The sequence below is a fragment of the Oryctolagus cuniculus genome, chromosome 18, assembly GCF_964237555.1.
Source record: "Oryctolagus cuniculus chromosome 18, mOryCun1.1, whole genome shotgun sequence".
NCBI classification, from domain to species: domain Eukaryota; kingdom Metazoa; phylum Chordata; class Mammalia; order Lagomorpha; family Leporidae; genus Oryctolagus; species Oryctolagus cuniculus.
Genome location: NC_091449.1, coordinates 63,916,308 through 63,937,173, shown reverse-complemented (window position 1 = coordinate 63,937,173; position 20,866 = coordinate 63,916,308). Strand labels below are relative to the sequence as shown.

Here is a 20,866-nt window from a genome sequence, read left to right as displayed (position 1 = left end):
GAAGGGCAGTGGCCTCAGCCCCACACACGCCCACTGAGAGCAGCTGGAGGCCACCCAGGTGAGGACGGTTCTCCTGCATCCGTGTGGCTACCTGGGACCTACGTCACGTAGTTCCTAGCTTCACTGCCTCAGTTTAAAACAGGTGTCTGAAAGGGGTTTATCTTCTGCTGTCACCTGCCTCACTGTGGCTTGCCTCTCTGCTGGTGCATACGACAAACAGCAAGAGAAACGCATTTGCAAGCATCACTCGAATATTCACACGGGACGAGATCTGGGCTCTGGGTCTCCATCCCCCAGAGGGCAGCAGCAGCTGACGGAGTCACACTTGACTCTGTCGCATTTGCTTTTTCCTGGTGGGGAATTAAAAGTATTAACCCAGAGGTCTGTGAGATAACCGTTCCCTGTGACACCAGAGCCTGAGTCCGTGGTATGTGCCGGCGCCCAGCCGAAGATACCTGCAAGTCCCCAGGGGTAGAGTGAGCCAGGCCAACTGGGAAGAGATGGGAGGACCAGAGGGGAGGAAGGATGCGAGGTCGGCCATCTGTCTCAGAGCCACCCTCACCGTGCAGGTCATGTGGGGCTCCGGGTACTCTAGGAACCACCTGTCCACCCTCAAGGGCACCGAGGCGCTCTCTGAAACCAACCCCGACAGAAGCAGGGTGAGCACCAAAGACAAGAGCACCGTCCTTGGCACTGCCACCCCTACCCCAGGCTCCTGTGACACTGGGACATTTTTCAGGACGCCCCAAACCATGGACCCGTCAGGCTCCAGACACCGCTCCTTGTCTCAGCGACTGTGAGAGGTCCCAGGTCTCATACCATCGACGACTCGACAGGCACCTGCGCCTGCCTCCGCCAGTCCCGCCCACCTCCAGCAGGAAGAAGCCCCACAGCCTCCTGGCCCCACACCCGCCTCCTCCACTCACACTCAATGCAGCGGCAGCCCAGGCGCAGGCAGCGGATGTACGCCTCCGTGGAGGACTCGCTCCGCAGCTGGTCCCCAGTGAGGTACCTGAGGGGGAGAGGCAGGTGGCCATGGTGGGCAGGCAGCCCCGCCCCTAGGCCCGAGCCGCCAAGGTCCTGAAAGATCTTCACAGCTCGAAAGATCCAAGGACGGCCATCACGTGGCCACAGACCTTCAACTCGGGCCACTGGTGCAAGTCGTGCGCAGTAACCACCGGGGCAACACAGACGCACGTGTGCCCCCAGCAGAACCCGGGGCACCAGTGACACGGGGGCAGGTGAAAAGTGAACGCCACCCCCCCCGCAGCTGCCCAGCAGGGCAGAGGTCGGGCACAAAATCGCTGTGCCCCGCCCTCCCCCCCATACCCTACACGCTGGCCTTCATAGGTTATTTCTGCCTCGAGACCTTGGTATGTGGTGCTCTGTTTCCTGAACCGCTCCTCTCTGCCCTATTGCTGGTTCTCTCATCAACTCACAGTCATGGCCACGTCCAAGGTGGCCTTGCCCCTCCAAGCACAGGGAGATGAGGCTGCTCTCCCCTCATGCCCTGTTTCCCTAGCAGGTGGCAGGCACATAGTAGGTAGCCTGTGAATATCAGCCCAACAACTAGGGGAATTGCTTTTCTGTGGCCAGTATGAGAGGCCTCAACTGTGCAAAGCAGCTCTGCCGACTTGCTTGGCAGAGCCGCTGAGAAAGGATTATCATTGCCAGGCCTGCTGGGAAATGGAGCTGCATCCCCCATCCCCGGCCCCTTCCAGAAGGTTCTGTATATTCCAGACTGGGACACATGGTGGCCGTCATGCAACACGCTTTGCCAGAACGGAGAGCCCACGGCGACACTCACGTGTTGTGGGAGGAGGAGATCCAGTAATGAGACAAGGGGTTGTTCATGTCCTGCATGTCCACCACGTCGTACTTCTCGTCCCAGATGCTGTTTTCTCGCGAGAACAGGTACGTGAGGAACTGAAAGAGTCAAACACGGCAGGGATGGGTCTGGCGGCGGCTGACCTGCGGCCGGCGAGTAAAGGGCTTTGGCCGGGAAAGCCCACTGACCTTGGCCAGACCCCAGGACCCACGCCTCCATGCCAATGGCTAAGTCGGCCATGGGCCCTGCCCACACCCGTGCTCTCATAGATCCAAGCGGTGTTTTCCTCATTAATGTACCCCCCCCAGACACCTGCTACCTGCAAGCCCAGCACATTGCACTAACAGGGACAGTAAGAGCCCCACCCTCAGCTCCAAGGTCACTTTCACCAGTATCAGAACTCCCAGCCCCCTCTTTTATATATATATAAAATATATCAATACATAGGGCCAGCATTGTGGCTTAACAGGTAAAGCCACCACCTGCAGTGCCGGCATCCCATACAGTGCTAGTTCAAGTCCTGGCTGCTCCACTTCTGATCCAGCTCCCTGCTAATATCCTGAGAAAGCAGAAGATGGCCCAAGGCCGGCGCCGCGGCTCACTAGGCTAATCCTCCGCCTAGCGGCGCCAGCACACCGGGTTCTAGTCCCGGTCGGGGCGCCGGATTCTGTCCCAGTTGCCCCTCTTCAAAGCCAGCCCTCTGCTGTGGCCCGGGAGTGCAGTGGAGGATGGCCCAGGTGCTTGGGCCCTGCACCCCATGGGAGACCAGGAAAAGCACCTGGTTCCTGGCTCCTGCCATCGGATCAGCATGGTGCGCTGGCCGCAGCACGCCGGCCGTGGCGGCCATTGGAGGGTGAACCAACGGCAAAGGAAGACCTTTCTCTCTGTCTCTCTCTCTCACTGTCCACTCTGCCTGTCAAAAAAAAAAAAAAAAAAAGAAGATGGCCCAAGTGCTTGGGCCCCTACACTCACATGGGAGACCCAAAAGGAGCTCTGGGCTCCTGGCTTTGGCCTGACTCAGTCTTGGCCATTCTGGCCATTTGGGGAATGAACCAGTAGATGGTAGATTGGTGTATCTCTCTGTCTCTCCTCTCTCTTTCAAATAAACAAACACAACTTTTTTGGGAAAAAAAAATTTATTTATTTGAAGGAGGGAGGGGGGAGGAGAGAGAAAGAAACAGAGAGAGCAAGCGAATTTCCATCCACTGGTTCACTTTCCAAATGGCTGCAACTTAGCCAGAGCTGGAGCAGGCCAAAGCCAGAAGCCCAGAGCTCCTTTGGGCTCTCCCATGTGGGTGGCAGGGCCCAAGCACTTATGCTCCTAGCCCCTTTAAAAAGGAAGGGGGCAGATATTTGGTCTAGAGATTAAGACACGTGTGTCCCAGAACACAGTAGCAGGATTTGACACCAGCTCTGGTTCCCGACTCCAGCTTCCTGTTAATGCTGACCCTGGGAAGCTGTGGAGATGGCTCAGTACCTGAGTTCCAGCCACCCTCCTAGGAGACCTGGAATGGCTTTCTGGCTCCCAGCTGCAGCCCCCAGCCATTGTCTGCGTCTAGGGGGATGACAGCACACACGCTCGCTCTCTCCCCCATTCTCTCAAGTAGCTAAGCATTTCTAAAATAAATAAATGAGAAGCTAGAGTTCCCTGGGGCTTCCCCATCAGTGCCACCTCCCCAGCTCTCTGTGCAAGGTCAAACACAAGGGAGTCCACCCTGGCAGGCACCCATCAATCTTCCAATTTTGTGTCTATGCGCTTCTCCTGCTGGCCGTCGCCCTCTAGTGGCGAAAGCAATAAATCCACCTAGACCACTGGGTTGCTAGAGGAGTCAGCCAGGGGGGCATCTGACAGCAAGAACCCACCACCCCCACCACGGCAGGGAAGAGGATCAGACCGGAGACCTGGGAAGACAGGCAGGAATCACAGGACCCAGGGTGACAGCGAGCCCGGGGTCTCTCACCTCATCCACGAACAAGAAGGGCTCGGCCGTCTCCCTCATGGTGTCGTCAATAAACTTCGTCATCCGCTCACGCACTTTGTTCAGATCCTGGGCCCAGAGCTCCTTCAAGTGAAGGGAACAGGAAGTCACCGGAAAGGGACAAAGCCTTCCCTCTCGGGCCCCTCCGGTCGCAGGCGGGAGCCCCGTGCCGAGGCCTCGCTCTGCCTGGGGCCAGGGAGCAAACGCTTTGGGCTCTGAGGGCCATCGGGGTCTGTGGCGACCTCTCAGCTTTGGTGCAGCAGCACGAGAGTCCGAGGTCTCACGTGAGCAAACGGCCAGGCGTGGCTGGGTCCCAATAAAACTTTATTTACAAAACAAGTAGGGGCCGCATCTGGCCTGCAGGCCACCGTCGGCCAGCTGCTGCCTCTGCTCACTTTCCACGCTGGTTAGCGTGAAGCAGCTGGGTCTCTCGTTCAACCTGGGCGACCTCGGGCAGGTGGCAGCCCCTCCCATGCCTCCTCATGGTAACAGTCTCCCGTGCACGGAGACCGCAGGGGTGCTTTAGGTCCTGGCTGACACGGTGCCCAGGGCACAGCAAACTCAGCCTGCAGCAGCATGTGCAAACAGTCACCCTCTTGCGGCCACCTCAGTCCTCACAGTGACCCGCCATGTCATTCGTGTCACTGTCACTTTGGTGACGGGGACCCAGAGGTTCCGGAACACCACAGAAGGATGGGATGTTCACGCGTCCCGTAAGCCAGAGTCGGGGTTCCATATAAACCAAGAGTCCAATCGCATGGTGTCTTTCTAGGGGCCACACAGATGCTGCCCAGACACAGGGACACCTGTGAAATCACTGCAGAACCCAGGGCCCTTAGCCTAACAGAAAGTCACATTACTGCGTCCTCTCTGTGCCTCAAAACCCCCAACAGTCACAGACCAAAGGGTGCCACCGCACGCGTCCACTGAGCCGCTCTGTGGGAGTCTCAGGTTCTACACCTCCATCCCAGTGATGAAAAAGCCAATTTGCTAGCAGATGCGTGTGTGTGTGTGTGTGTGTGTGTGTGCGTGGCTGCAGGGGAGGAGCTGGGGGAGGGGGGATTCGCAGGAACGGGAATGAAAAGCACAAGGACACACACCAGGGGGTGAGCACACACCCCTCTCGCTCAGGGGTGCACAAGCACAGAGCCCCGCTGTTGACTTGCAAATCTGCACTGGCTCAGAAACACAGCACAGCCCAGAGGCCGGAGGCCAGTGCGTGCACCTGCAGACAGATGTGCGGGAAGCCTGTGAGCACAGCAACACAATACCCGAACCTCAGGACAGTCCACGTCGACACCTTGCCTGGCCTCGAGGCCCCAAAGCAGCTGCGAGACGCCCCTTCCTTCCCTAACATCTGCATTCACTGAAAGGCATGCGTCCCAAGCCCACAGAACCTGGAGCTGGACTGGCTGCAGAGAAACACATCTCCTACCCAAATGACATTCACACCTTCGAAAGCTCACCTACTCGGCCTGGGGTCTTGCGTTAGGCACCTAGAATAGCGACGAAAAACGAACGGTGATGGCCGGAAACGTCCGGGCTCTGACTCCCGGCGGCCCCATGCTGAGCTCTTGCTCCCATCCTGGCTCACCTTGAACTCGCCATGTGAGACCCAGGAGGTTCGTGCTAGGTTATGTCGTGGGGAAGGCGGCGCTCCCAGCCATCAGCTAACTCGGCAGACAGCCCGGTCTGAGACCAAGCCAGGCACACCCAGTTCCAGGAGCTGATTTTCACTCCTTTCCTGCAGTGCCATCCCTCCCTCCCAGGGCTGTCTGCTGGAGTTTTTAACTCCTGCCCTACAGGAAAATTAAATTAGCTCCAAGCTTTCATTCCCATTAGAAATGCTGCCACTGTTTCCTGAGTGTAAGTGACCAGGAGGCAACTATGTAACTGAAGTATGTAACTCTCAGATCTTCACTCTAACTGCATGTAGCCAACACACTCACTGCAAAACTGCTCTACTGGGCACGGCAAGTACAGTGGTGGTCATTCCATGAGCAGCTGTCACCCCAAACACACGCCATGCAGGGGCTCCAGGCTGCCCGCCCCTAGGTTTCCACAATGCAGGGAAAGCTCCTGCACTTTCTGGTGGCCCCAAAACCCGGATCTCTAAGCATGACCCAGCAAGGAGGCCAGATTGGGGAAACATAAATTATGAGTGTCTGCAATAAACTGGATGACCACTAGGTGGAGCTACAGCAATAAACCCAGGCCAGCCTACCAGGTGGTAAACTCTAGGCTTTAAGGAATTGACAGCTCCCTTCAAAAAGGATCAAATTTGGTGCAAGGACCAGGATGGTAAAAACAGAAAAGTGCACATGCCTCTTCCTCTCCATTCCACCAGAGGTACCTGCATGTGATTGGGCACAAGAAAATTAATTTAACCCCTTCATTACTCTCCCCTTGCTCCTGGCTTCAGGCTGGCCAGAGTCTCTTCTGATCCCCATCACTCACTGCCTGGCGGGGCAGGCAGGTGGCCCTCTCCTGCACCGGCCTCCTCACCACCCGTCCCCGGCCATCACGGAGGTTCAGCCTTCTCAACAACCAACTCAATCCGACTGCACGCTGGGCGACACTAACCATGCAAGATGTGATAGTAGCACCTTTTTTTTTTTTTTTTTTTTTTTTTTTTTTTTTTTTTTTTTTGACAGGCAGAGTGGACAGTGAGAGAGAGAGAGAGAGAGAGAGAGAGAGAGAAAGGTCTTCCTTTTGCCATTGGTTCACCCTCCTATGGCCGCCATGGCTGGCGCTCTGCGGCCAGCGCACCGTGCTGATCCAAAGGCAGGAGCGAGGTGTATCTCCTGGTCTCCCATGGGATGCAGGGCCCAAGGACTTGGGCCATCCTCCACTGCACTCCCGGGCCACAGCAGAGAGCTGGCCTGGAAGAGGGGCAACCAGGACAGAATCTGGCGCCCCGACCGGGACTAGAACCCGGTGTGCCGGCACTGCTAGGTGGAGGATTAGCCTATTGAGCCACGGAGCCAGCCGACAGTAGCACCTTCTAACAGGTAGTCCCTAGCTGCGAGACAGATGAGCTAAACGACTGGAAAATGAGGAGACACACAGCCTGGGATGTACTTTAGATGGAGGCGGGGGGAGACACGTGGGTGTCTAGAAGGGAGGACGTAACACTGGCAAAGCCCCCTTGTTTCTGATCTGGGTCATGAGCCCAGGGCAGCGCCCAAGGCCGCTTGGTCTACTTCTGTGTGCCAGGGGCCTCTGCAAGTTTGTGCAAACAGCACCTTACAAAAACCTGCAATGCATTTCAAAGATGCCTGCACCCCGGAAGCTACCGTCTCCACCTCGCTCTCCCGTGAGCTTCCTGAAGCACCCTGGGGTGTGAGAAATGCTCTCCGAACTTAGATTTTGTGTGAAGAGGATGATATAAAGTCCACTTTTTTAAAAATCCAAAAAATTATATAAATGAGGGGAGAAATAAACAAGACTCTAAAGACATAAAAACGTGGTGTGTGTGTGTGTGCACGGGCGTGTGTGTGTGCACGTGTGTACACGTGTGTGCACATCTGTGAGTGACCACCCAGATAAACCCAGGTTCTCATGCACACAGATCTGTGCGGTCCTCTCTGCTCCCCTCAGGTCTGACACGCAGGGGCTCTCAACCCCACTTAAAGACGAAGAAACAGGGGCGCAGAGAAGCTAAGCTGCCTATTCATGGCTGCACAGCCAGAAAGAAAATCTCACTTTGACCTCCCTGCCGTGGGGACTCCCATCCCGAGGGGCTGGACACCTGTGCGCAGGGGACTGCCCTGTGCACACAGGGGGCTGGGCAGCACCACTCTCCTGCATCCCCGGGAGCCAGTAGTACAACCAGAGCATCCCTGGACACTGCCCAGAGTCCTCCGGGAGGGAAGCCACTCCCAGCATGCAGTGCCCTGGACTCTGCCACCCGCTCAGAGCCCAGGCACAAGCACAGTGCAGGCAGCATTGCTGGTTCTCTCCCAGAGGTCCTGCGGCTCCCACCAGTCATGGAAGGCTCCCTGGGGAGTGACACCCAAGAGCCTGGTGGGGGAGCTGCGGCCAGCCTGCAGCCCCTGTCCTCTACCCAGGCCTGCAGCCGTTTCTGAGTCCAGAGTTGAAGATGGCAAAGTGCGAGTGGTGGGGGACGCGGGCAGCGTGGGGTGAGGAGGAGGAGGCCCCGACGCAGGAAGCCGCCCAAGCCCTGCCCTCCCCAGCCCCCTGCACGTCTCTGACTCCGCCCTCTCACCTGCTGTTCATGCAAGAGAAACCTCTGGAAGTCGTGCAGGTGAACGGCAGAGGCGTCCGGCCGGTCGGTGTTCCTGCCCTCGGGGAAAGGGAGGCCATTCAGAGGGCGCCGTCCATCACCCCGGGGTGATGCTGGCCACCGGTCCCTCGGGTCCCCCGGCTGTGCCGGGCACCAGGCAGGCGCAGGCCTGGAACCCGCACTGAGCCGCTCCCAGGGGCGTCCTGTGCACTCTGAGGTCTGGGAAACCCCACATGTGTGTGGAAGAGAAGCCACGCACGGGGGACACGGGACAGGGAGACAGGCGACAGGGAACGGGGGCGGGAGGGTGGGGGGAATGCCTGGGGCAGGGCCGAGAGGGCCCAGACCCCTGGCTGGAGGCCCAGGACGGCTTGTGGAGCAAGAAGCAGTGAAACCCCAAGGACCGGGAGGGCCAGGGAGGCAGGCCAAGGGGACCCCAACTGCAAAGGGCTGTAGGGAAAGTGGGGAGGCAGGGACACGGCTGGCGCCTGCGCACAGTGCGGGAGCAGATGCTGCAGACACAGGGGCCTCCGTCCAGACCTGGCCAGGGCCCTCAGGGGCTCGGAAGCAGGGTGGGGAACACGTGAAGCCCCGGCCCCCTAGCCATGCTGCGGCATGAGAGCCACCAGCCAGGGACAGCAGAGGGCATCTCCCTAGATGGCAGGGAGCCCCCCCCCCCCCGCTCTGAATAAGGGCAGGGCCCCGGCCTGGGCCAGCAAGGAAGGGGTGCCGGCTGCACCCTACACCTGGCAGCTCCCTGGCTGGGACGGGACGGCACACCCCAGGGAGACGAGGGCACTCCTGGAGCCCGTGCAGAGGCGGGGGAATGGTCTCCCTAAAGAGTGCAGGAGGGAAACACGCCTCACGCCAGCCCCTCTGCCACCCAGGGGCCCGAGCGCAGCGTCTCGCACCCCAGTCTTTCTCGAGCCTTCCCTGTCCAGTCTCACAGTCTCCCGCCAACCTTTCATGAAAACGCTCAGCGGAAATCAGGTGTGCCTCAAGAGTGCCGGCGATCCTCGGAGGCCCAGGTTTAGAGAGTGACCCCAGGAGCAGCCGCCCACGGCTGAGGGCCGGGTCTGGTGCCAGAGACCATGGCCCATGCCGTTAACTCCATGGGAAATGCTTCTCCCAGTCACACAGGCCGCCTTAGAAACCCCCACTCTGCCAACCCCGAAGCCCTGTAAGGGTTCTGACAAGTCCCACGGCACCGACTTTTTAATGATAATATGATTACCAGTCATGATGTGTGCCATGCACTGCGTGACGTGTTTTGTACACTTCATCTCACGTCCATCCAGCAACACCTGCTCACCCAGGAATTTCTCAGAATTCTGGGACCATTCGGGCACAACACCTATCAGCCTGTTACGTCCCAGGAAGTCCTCTGAGCCGCCAGGCTTTCGTACGGAACCTTCTGGGCTATGCTCCCCACACCCCATACAGACCACTGCTCCACGGGCGTGCAGGTGCGGGATGGCCAGTTCCCCGAGGAGCACCCACCCCTGGGATCTATTGCTGCCCCACGGAGGTGGCCGCCCCCAGAGACCCAAACACAAGGTCACCGGTGCCCAGCACAGCGCCCGAGACGGCCCTCACCCCAGGATGAACACGGAGGAATCCTTCTTGAATTCGTCGAGAATCTGGAACAAAACAGAGAAGACACACACGGAAGTGAGGTACTAAAGAGAGCATCTCCAACCTCTGACTTCAAGGAAGAAGCATCGGACAGCGTGGCAATGATGGCACTCCTCCACCAGAGGGTGCTAGAAAGCACTTCGCCCAGTTTCCCCTCGCACCAGTTCTTGCAAACACGTGCATAATGTCCACTACATGTGTGCACATGCATCCACACACACCTTATCCATTTCTGGTTAGGTAGCATCACTTCAGCAACTTCAGTGACACCCGACTACACGAACCCCTCGAGTAATTCTGTGACACGTGACAGATGCTAATGACGTGAATGACTCCTCCCCCAGGCCCCCCAGACACTTCTTATGTTCCTGCTGTTGCCAAACTTACGGAAACTCTGAGGCTTGAGCACCGCTAGGCAGGCAGGCGGATGGACACACGGAGGAATCGGCAACCTCAAGATGGAAACCATTTGGCAACGCAAAAGCCTGAATGGATCTGTGGATTGTGAGTCACCACATGTGTCCTTATGCCCCCACGGAGCCTGAGAAACGCAGTGCAGCCTCCTGCCAGTTGGCACAGGGCCAAGACCTTTCTCTACCGTGCTGGCAGCCAGGGGGGTGGGGACTAAGCAGAACGATGAGTGACGGGCCAGCGAGGGGAAGTGGTGGTGCACGTCTCCAGGTAGCCAGAGGGTATCCTCTTTCTCACACCCAAGCCACCAGATTCGACACTGCCGTGGCCAAGCCTGGGAGCTGTGCCTCTGCACAGTGGGGCTGACGGTCACCAATGCAGAGCTGCTTGTGGCTGAGGGGGTGACATCCACAGTGGGGGGGCGGGGCTGGGGAAAGACCACGGCTTCCTTCCTACTCACACGTGCCCCGCGGCAGCTGTGGCCCCACCAACAGCAGAGTTCAACGTTTTCATGAGACTCCAGATATCTGCATTTGGACATACAGCTGCCCAACTTCTAAACGCAGGCGACTGATTTCAAGCACATTTAAACCTGTAGGCCAAGTACAACCAACAGCAGGTGCAATGTGGCATTCCAGCCACCAGGGGGAAACCTTTGGCAAAGTCTCATTTTTCTCAACATTCCACACTGGGCAATGGGGCGCTGGCAGAATTTAGGAATCCTGGGAAACTCTCACTCAGATTTCTCTCTGCCATAATAAAAATTGCAGCCTGAAATACCCCTTACGTGCAGTTTTGCCACAAAGGAGACCTGAGCCGTGCAAACTTTGTCCTCCAGATGTGTCTGCCATCTGTCTGATGGAACTGAATCTTGAAATTCCAAGGCAAACTATTACTAAGCACTATTTGGCACAGGCCTTTTGCACAGACCCAGTCTACAACACATGCCTGGGTTCAGGTCCCAGACTCACTCCCAATTCAAGCTTCCCTGGGAGACACCAGGTGATGGCCCAAGTGCTTGGGTCCCTGCCTCCCACGTGGGAGACCTGGATGGAGTCCTGGCTCCTGGCTTCAGCCTGGCCCAGCCCCAGATGCTGCAAGCATGTGGAGAGCCAGTAGATGCTATCTCTTGTGTTCTCACACCTGTTTGCTTGCCATCCCTGTCCTTGAAACAAATATATTAACAAACCAGTTCTCCCAGCCCCAGACCCTGGCATCCTCGTCCTCTACCTGCAAAGCCATCACTGATTACGATGCACATGGGGAAGCGAAGACTCCACAGCATGGCTCTCCCCGACCTAGGCACATAGGAACTGCTTCTCCCATTCACTTTCTCAGATGCACCCCAAGTCCCACAGCCAGTGGTCACCCCGTGGCCACCTGCAGTCCTGCACCCAGAGACACTCAACCGCTGTCTGCCACCCACAGTCACGCTCCTCACTTACAGCACCTGCACCCTCAGCTCTCGGTCCCTCTTTGGGCCTTCCCAGTGCCAAGAGGTCAGCTGTCACCACCTCCATCACACAGAGGGGAAGACAGAGGCCAGTGGCAGTCAGGGGCCTGCCCGAGCTCACACAGCTGGTGAGAGAAACTCAACCCAGGCCCCACAAACCCCCTGGCTCCCCACCAGCTCTCCCTGGAGCCCCCTGCAGCCCACCAGGCAGTGCACTTGGTGCATAGCACAGAAGACCCCACTGTTTATGCTTTACCCGGCTTCTTATTGCAAAAGTAGCCAGGAAATCACAGTGTGCAAAAACAAAGTGCAGGGTCTCCCACACGGCACACACGTCAGTCAACGCTAAATGTGAATTGTGTATCCTTCCACACTTTCTCTCAGCCCATGAAAACATACAAAGGAGAATGATTCTATGTTATGTATTTTTAAGGAATTTTCTTTTTATTTGACAGACAGTGAGAGAGAGAGAGAGACAGAGAGAAAGGTTTTCCTTTTCCGTTGGTTCACCCCCCAAATGGCAGCTACAGCCGGAGCTATGCTGATCCGAAGCCAAGAGCCAGGTGCTTCTCCTGGTCTCCCATGCAGGTGCAGGGCCCAAGCACTTGGGCCATCCTCCACTGCACTCCCAGGCCATAGCAGAGAGCTGGACTGGAAGAGGAGCAACCGGGACTAGAACCTGGCACCCATATGGGATGCCAGTGCCACAGGCAGAGGATCAGCCAAGTGAGCCACGGCGCCGGCCCCAGCATTATGGTTTTTTTTTTTTTTTTTTTTAAACAAAGTTCAACTTAGCTCTAGGCCTGCATCTGCCACTGGCTCTCCCCACGAAGTATCAGAAACATCTTTCCCGATTAAGAGCAGCAGGACCAATCCTTGCACCTGAGTGGCTACGTTACACTGCACGGCACCCAGAGGCCACGGCTCACCCAGCTACGCCCCCACTGGGTGCTCGGTGGGCTCCAGGCATTCGGCCAGCCTGGGTCACCATGCTGCAGTCACCAATCTGGAAGTGCATTCTAGGGTTCTGGTACTTTCTTTCTGCCAGATTCCCCAAAACGCCACTTTCAGGTCAAAATGAACATTCATCTTCATTGTAAAATAGTCTATATTTTCTCTTTAAGTATTTGAGAGACAGACCCAAGTGCCTGTAACACCTTGGACTGGGTCAGGCCAGAGCTGGGAGCTTCCTTCCAGGGTGAGATCAAACAGTGGAGTTAGTTGTACGTTTTTACTTGAACAGATTTCAATTCCAGGCAAGCCCAGGGCCACTCCCACCAGGAGAACCAGCCAGCTCCATTTCCCTGCGCCGTCCCCACAGGTGGAAAACTCAGCGACTGGAGCCGATCAAATCCATGGAAACGGGACGCTGCCGCCATTCCCACTTTCTCCCTCCTGGACGCAAAGGGAGACTGAACCATCCTCGTGGGTTTCTCGGGAACACAGGGAACCCACACACACCTTCGGCCACCTGCTCGAGAATCACCTTACCGATCTTTGGTGTTCGAACATCAGTTTCTTATAGAAGAGATGGAACTGCTCGAAGCTGAGCTCATCCTTCTGTGTGCCTATTTCCTGTGAACAGAAGACAAGCGTGACCACGTGACGTCTGATGTCCGCCCTAAGACAGCCTCCGGCCGCTTATGCCAACAGAACAGCCGTTCGACAACGCTGCCTACAACCACACCGAACCAAAAGTGTGCACGAGTTTCTAATCCACCTGCCTCGCGCTTACAGAGCACACACACCAAGGACATCCAGCCCCGAGTCCCAGCAGGAAGGTCTCAGCCAGCTCCCTGTGAAACCTAACAGCTAACTCCCTCTTTTGGGGGGTGGGGATAGAAAGCACTTTCAATGGCTTCCAAACCCAGGCATGTTGATTGGGTATGCACATACAGCTCGCTTTTTCAAAACTGAAAAAGGAGGAAGGAAAAACAAAAACTGAAACAAAAATCATGGCCAAGACTTTGTCGTCTGACAGCTCAGCTCCAATCAAGCGCTTTATGGCTTTGGCCAGTCCACGTGACCCTTTAAGGTGGTTGATGTCTCCATCTGCAAAATGGGAGAGAGGCCAGAGAGGGCGCCCCTGAGACCAGGCGGGATGTGACACACAGGACACCTGGCTGCAGGCACCCTTGACACAGGACAGAACTCCTGGTCACAGGGCGGTCAACAGGACATGCCTCTCCCATCCTTCAACCGCTCTCTGTGCCTCCATTCTTGGAAAAGTGTGGTAGGGCGGTAGCGGGGAAGGGTCCAAGGACTGCTTGCTACGGACTGAAAGGGGCTGGCTCTCCTGGGAGCGCAGCACTCCAGACACAAACGAGCGTTTCCCACTGAGGACTCCTGTGAACGGGCTGGCACTGGCTTGGCCAGGTGGGCCTCCAGCTGGGCTGCTGGACAGAGTGACGTCCACAGCATACGATGAGCCAGGACCGCCCCGGGGGCAAGCAAGGTGGCCACGCATAATGCCACCCATCCCCCATTTGGAAAAAGCCCCGCCTACTGCACCCCACCCTGCCACTCATAGAGCGGCTCTGCTGCTTTCTCTACCAACAGCCTGAGTACCCGAGAACATTCCCAAACCAGATGCAAGGTGGAAGGGTGGACGGTCAGAGAGGAGGAGAGAGGGGCAACCCTGACTGTTATGCCACCAGGACAGGCACACAAAATACCATGCCCCTGGCAACCCACAGAAGGACTCTGGTGACTGTCCAAAAGGAACACTTGTGTCCATGCCACCAGGAAGAAACCAGGCTGTGGGGTGGCCGGGGACACAGGGAACAGTGGACTGGTAGATGCGCGTCCGAGTTCAGACGTTCCAAGTCAGCAGCTCGGTGAACCTGGCCCGAGTTATCCACGGGACGCGCTGGCCGGCCGAGACAGATGCACTCGGGGGCCCGGCCCTCTCTCGGGCCTCCTTCCACGGACGGGTATGTGGCAGGGGCGGTAGGTTGCCCTGAGCTCCTGTGGTTCCCAGGGTGAGCTCTGAAACTCACCACAAACTTATCCTTGAGGAACTTGGCGCTGCTGGCTTTGAAGTTGAGCAGCGGTAGGATGGTCTTCAGCTCACGCAGGCTGATGCTGCCAAAGAGGAAACCAGACTCCGTCAGCCACGGGGTTCCCGGGCAGGGGGTGCAGTGATGCCTGCTCCTGCCTCGGCTGCCCACCCCCCCAACACACACACACACACACACACCAGGAGAAAACCGCCGAGAGCCGTTCATGGAGCCCACCCAAAACAAGGCACTCGGGGCCCACAGGCACTGGGCACCATGGTAAGTGGGAAGGGCCGTGCTGTGGGTCACACGGGAGACCCAGGGTGGGCAGGACACGGGGTCAGATGGCCAGGAGACCTTGGATTCAAGATGCTGCAGGGTTCAAAGCAAGGCAAGGTCACTGAAGGCCAGACGGCGGGAGAGGAACAGAGGCCACCAGACGTGAGCACCTACTATGTGCCAGGCTGCCCTGGGTACTCCCAGGCAGCCTATGCTCCCCACCCCCGAGCCTGCTCGCTACCCAGGAGATGGGAGCGACCCCAGGTCCACAAGGGCAAGGGCAGAGGCTGCAGGGAGTGTTGCTCAAGGTCACAGCCAGGCAGCCGCGGAGCCTCATCCGAACCAGATTCCAAAGAGCACAACCACAGGACTGGGACGAGGGGTCACATGACCAGGATGACGGGCGTGCATTCCTGGAGCCAGGCTCAGGAAGGATTCAGTCTACAAGGAAGGGAAGGAAAGCGGATTCTAGCCGAGGGGATAGCGTCCTAACATCAGCAGTGACGGTGACCGTGACCGCAGCTGGGACTCAGACCACACTGAGCACCCCTCTAGGCACGGGTGAGCTCGTTTAGTACCACTGCTGCCTTCATCTTCCAGGTAGGTAGACGGAGACTCAGGTGTCCAGTCTGTGCTGGACTCAACCCCAGGCTGCCCCAGAGGCCGCCGGCCTATTGCCCAGGGAGCCACACACACAAGAGGGAGGGGTGACCCTGGTGGGAGTGGAGCCTGGACAGGAGACCCAGGCCCCAGTGTGGTCCAGAAATGAACTGGCCTCAGGCCGCAGGCAGTAAATGACCCAGCTCCGCCACCACTGTCCACTCAGCCTCAGGAAGAGGCAGAGGTGACTGTCCAGTACCTGCCCCTGGATTCCCAGCGCCCTCACATCCAGCCTTCCATCAGTCACCCTCACCCGCAGCTGCTCCCCGGCCTCAACACCACGATGGGGCCAGCACCAGCGGCTTTCACGGGGACTCGCTGAGAGCCACAGGAGGCCCTGGCGAGGCTGGCTGGGGGCGGGGGGGGGGGAGGTGGGAACTGGGGCAGAGCAGGATGAAGGCAAGGGGTGGCAGGGGCCACACTGCAAGAGGCAGCAGGAAGAGGGTCCTGACCCAGCCAGGGGCCCAGGGCAGCACATCCCAGGCCAGAGGGAAGGCCCAGGTGCCCTCAGGAGCCCAGGCTACAACAGAGCAAAGGAACCAATCCACTCCAGCAAGAGGCACAGGGAGACGGCTGGAGAGGCCCAGCTGCTCAGGACCAGGGCGTGAGAACCCGAGCACCTGGGCCGGCGGCCCTAAGGTCTCTTTTTCAAAAGTAAAAGCAGGGCCAAAGAGCTCCTCTGGGCTCCTGGTACGGAGGCCTCCCTGCCCCATGTCCCTAGGTGAGCCCGTCCCTCACTCCGGGGACCATGCTGCTGCCCCTGGCCTGAGCACACACAGCACACCACTGCCAGCAGCTCACACGCTCAGCCCTTTCTGGGACTGGACATCAGATGGACACAGTACCCCACACCCCACTCCCTCACCAAGGGCCCATCTCTTGCCAGGAGCAGCCCACAGCCAACAGGCAGTCCGAGTGGACTCAGCTCAGCTCGGCTCTCTAGGGCTGCTGGGGAGCTGTGACACCCCCAGGAAGCCTCCTGCATTCAATCCCACATCTCAGATCATGTTGCCTGGGGAGCAACCCGGGCAGTGGGTTAGGAACCAGGATTAGGAAGTCCACCACCCATCACAGGCCACCCACAGCGCCTCCCTTTTCTTCGGCAGACAGCAGTAAACAATCACAGAGCTCTTCCCCGTTCAGCCCAGCCCAGCCCCAGGACCCCTCAAGCCTGCATCCCAAGAGCCACCCGGAACTCACCTGCCACCCTGCCGCTGCACAAGCACTAACCCCAGCCTACGCAACACACACCGGCAACAACAGACATTAATACCGAGCGTCTGAGTCAGGCACCCGGGGAGGCGGGGCTAGCCTTTCCTCTCCCTTGTCAAGAGGAAACTGAGGCACGGAGAAGGCATTTGCCCCAACTACACAACCGGGACTTGTCAGACTTAGAGCCAAACCCAGGGCTCCCACGATGGCAGAAGGAGTGCTTCACCTCTGCTGCCCGGCACGCCAGCCGTGAGCCCTCGAACACGGCTTCTCCAGCTCAGGAGCCACACTGTCTATCTAATTTCCATTAACACAATTTAAACAGCCACGCGTGATTAGAAGGTCCCACAGCAGACAGGGCTGGCTTCTCCACACACACAGCACCCAGATCACCTGGGACTGCATTAAAATGCAAATTCCTGAGCCCTGCCCAAGACCCACCGAATCAGAGACAGCAGCAGTCTGTGCCCAGCAAAGCGCAGGACGAACCAGTGAGATTAGCCACAGCAGCCTCTGCATGGGTGTGGCCAACACTGCCCAGGCAATTCTAGTGGGCAAGATCCCTGACTGGTGGCCCAGGAAACCTGTGTGCACTGGGCCCACACCTGCTCCCGGAAGGCCCCGCTCAGTCCCCCAGAGTCCCTGGCAGGGCTGAAGGAGACAGGGAAGTGCACAGGGTGGGGTTGTGGCACAGTGCACTAAGACACCACTTGGGAAGCCTGCGTCCCAGACCATAGTGCCTGGTTTGAGTCCGGCTCCTCTCTGCTTCCAATTCAGCTCCCTGCAATGCATCCTGGGAACGAGCAGATGGCGGCCCAAATATTTTGCCCAGCCACCCACGAGGAAGACCCAGATGGAGTTCCTGGTTCCTGCCTTCAGCCTGGCCGAGACCCAGCTGTTGCAGCCATTAGCCATTTGGGGAGTGAACCAGCAGGTAGATCTCTCTGACCCTCTGTCTCTCAACGTGTGTGTGTGTGTGTGTGTGTGTGTTGCTGCCTTTCAAATTAATACATTTTTTAAACAGTGGCATGCCCACTCCAGGCATGCAAACTCACGGGAATATGCTCAGACATCAGGGCAGAGGAGGGAAAGAAACACGTGCAGCAAAGCCATGACGAATGCAGAATCCTGTGCACTGTGGTGGGGGTGCACAGTGGAGTGCCACATTGGCAAACACAGTCACCATGTGATCCAGGGATTCCATCGCCTGGGCACACACAGCAAAGAAGTGAAAGCAGAGACTTGAACAGGTATCTGCACACTCATGTCCACAGCAGCACTGTGCTCAGTGGCCAAAAGGTAGAAACAACCCAACTCCATGGATGCTAAGTGAACAGACACAATCAGTACGTGCACCTGCTACAGTGTGGTGGGACCCTGAGGACGTCTCACTAGGCAAGCCGGACTCAGAAGGACAAAGGACACAGCACTGCACTCACAGGAGCTGCCCAAGTCACTAAACCCATCGAGATGCAGAGCGCAGTGGCCAGGCAGAGGGCAATGGGGCAGGTACTGCTCAGTGGGAATGGAGCCCCCTTCCTGGAGGGAAAGTTCTAGAAGTGGATGGGGCAATGGCCGCACACTAGCTGAGTGTCCTTTACCCTCAAACCATGTACTGGCAAACAGGAAATGCAGAGTTACAGCTGTCTTAGGGCATAAAGACAAATTAGGCTGGCGCTGTGGCTCACTAGGCTAATCCTCCGCCTGCGGTGCCGGCACACGGGCTTCTAGTCCCGGTCGGGGCGCCGGATTCTGTCCCGGTTGCCTCTCTTCCAGGCCAGCTCTCTGCTGTGGCCTGGGAGTGCAGTGGAGGATGGCCCAAGTGCTTGGGCCCTGCACCCGCATGGGAGACCAGGAGAAGCACTTGGCTCCTGGCTTCAGATCAGTGCGGTGCGCCAGCCGCAGCATGCCAGCCGCAGCGGCCATTGGAGGGTGAACCAACGGCAAAGGAAGACCTTTCTCTCTGTCTCTCTCTCTCTCACTGGCCACTCTGCCTCTCAAAAAAAAAAAAAAAAAAAGACAAATTTTTCAATCTGCTTTTACTTGTCTATTTTCCTTTCATTTAAAAGGCAAGGAGACAGTTCTGTATTCATGAGTTCACTCCCCACATGTCCAGGCCTGGGCCAGGCCAAAGCCAGGAGCTCCATCGGAGTCACCCCCACGTGGATGGCAGGGATCCAACTACCTGAGCTATCACCACATGCCTCCCAGGGCGTGCAGTGCAGGAAGCTGGAATCAGGTGCAGAGCTGGGACTTGAACCCGGGCATTGGCAGACAGCACTGGGGCATCCCAAGCGGTTACTTCACAGCTGCTCCAAATCCCTACACCACCTTCGACGTCTTCAAATGGGGAAGAGAAGATTCTACACGGCCGCAGCTGTCACCAGCACGAGTGTCCTTAGCGAGAATCGACATCAAAGCCCTGACCGGGAGCCACAAAGCCACGCACCTCCCCTGGGGAGGACACGGGCGCAGGAACAGCTGGCCAGCGGTGAGCTGAGCACCCACAGCGGGGGACCCCACAGATGCCGTTCTGCAACTGGAGGAGTCGAAGGGCGGAGAGGGCACCTGGGCCAAACTAAACGCCTGTTTTGCTGGCCCTGCCCAGCCAGACCGCCCCGAGCCTGCCTCCGTCGCCTCCAGGCGGCCCCTGCTTCTGTGGCGCCTCTGTTTCCCATCAGGAAACGCGATTAGTCGTGGGTGGCAGGAAAGGGAGGCACCTTGGCCGTGCAGAAGCTGCTGGCTGGGTTGTGGGCACCTCAGTGAAAGTCTCCTTTGTGAGCCGGCTCCCAGCCTCAGCGAGGGTTTTCCGCTCTTCCCAGGCAGGGTGGGCTCCGGGGAGGGAGGCAGAGAGCGAGGCAGCGGGTACACAAGCAGGGGCCCAGCACAAAGTGGCCTGCCACCTGATACAGGCCCCAGACCAGCAGGGCACAGACAGAGCTCCATACCGGCCGTGTGAGACTCACCCGGAGCAAGAAAGACGTGAGAATTCCGTGTTGTGCCGACGTGCAGAGATGCCTGCCTCACAGCCAAGGCCTCGAACCCTTGCCAAACCGTGGGGGAGGGGACCCAGGGCAGCTCCTCTGCCATCCCTGCGCCAGTCTCAACCCCAAACACCATGGTCGGCTGAGGAAGACAGCACCGGGGGACGCACCATGCCAAAGGCTGGGAAAGACCAGCACATGCCCACTCCTCCAACCCTGGGTCTCACTCGCCCCACCTCGGGGACGCCAGCAGAGGCCAGTGGGGGAACAGGCAGGGGACGCGGCTGACAGGAGGGGGAAGAAGGCAGAGGAAGAGGCAGTATGGGGGGAGCTGCTGACTGGCCTTTAACCACCTCCTGGCGAGTGGTTCCAGGGTCTGCTGTGGGGCCGCCGTATCAGAGACCACGGAGGACGCCCTCTGACACGGGCCAAGCACGGTCATCTCGAGACGCAAAGGCTCTTGGGAAATGCAGTGGGGGCTGAGGGGAACACAGCGGCAGGGGGCGGGGTTTAGTTAGCACCTCCCACGTGACAGCCCCACGGCTAACCCTGGCTGGATAAAGGGGAAAGCAACTGCTCCACAGGCAGCTCAGGTGGGAGGCTACAGAGCGCCAGGGACCGGGACGCTGAGCGCACAGCGATGGCAGCACTGGGGCTCCGTGTCGTCCATCAACACTGCATCATCGCCTCGGAAAAAGCAAAGCCTAGAGGACTGCACGCTCAGCGGCACCCACAGAACAAGCAACACAAATGTCACAAAACATACACTGTCGCCCCCGCCACCAGCTCAGCCAAGGCCGAAGTGTGGAGACGCCATGCGAAGGGAGGTGCAGGCACACAGGCGATGCCACCTCTCCAGCCACCACGCTGGACCAGCGATGGCTCTGCTGCTACCACTGCCATCCCACTCAGGCCCACCTCCCACCGCGGCCCGGCCGCATTGTTCACGGTCATGAAAGACCAGGACTCCTCTGTGTCCATCAGCCAGGAGCTGGTTTCAGGACTTAGTCTAAGGAAAACCCAAAACCGCGTGGTGAAGGAGAAAGCTCCGTGTGCTGGCGGGGAGCGTCTCTGAGAGGCACTGTGGTGTAGACGGCTGAGCAAGCTGAACCACGTGTGCTCACACACCCCTCGCACCTCTGCCCGGCCCTCACACCGTGGCTTTTAGCTCGATCCACTT

At 58.1% G+C, this 20,866-nt stretch overlaps 1 protein-coding gene across 2 annotated transcripts in view; it reads right to left on the bottom strand.

The window, feature by feature from the left end:
• Positions 1–20,866, bottom strand: part of PLCG2 (phospholipase C gamma 2) — a 139,886-nt gene that overhangs the window by 50,950 nt on the left and 68,070 nt on the right. For both annotated transcript variants that reach the window (XM_002711657.5, XM_070062798.1), the window contains exons 6-12: positions 14,552–14,636; positions 13,044–13,127; positions 9,650–9,693; positions 8,036–8,108; positions 3,790–3,891; positions 1,808–1,926; positions 927–1,012 (exon numbers count right to left, since the gene is read on the bottom strand). In XM_002711657.5, coding sequence (XP_002711703.2) covers positions 927–1,012; positions 1,808–1,926; positions 3,790–3,891; positions 8,036–8,108; positions 9,650–9,693; positions 13,044–13,127; positions 14,552–14,636 — 593 coding nt within the window. The remainder of the gene's footprint in view (positions 1–926; positions 1,013–1,807; positions 1,927–3,789; positions 3,892–8,035; positions 8,109–9,649; positions 9,694–13,043; positions 13,128–14,551; positions 14,637–20,866) is intronic.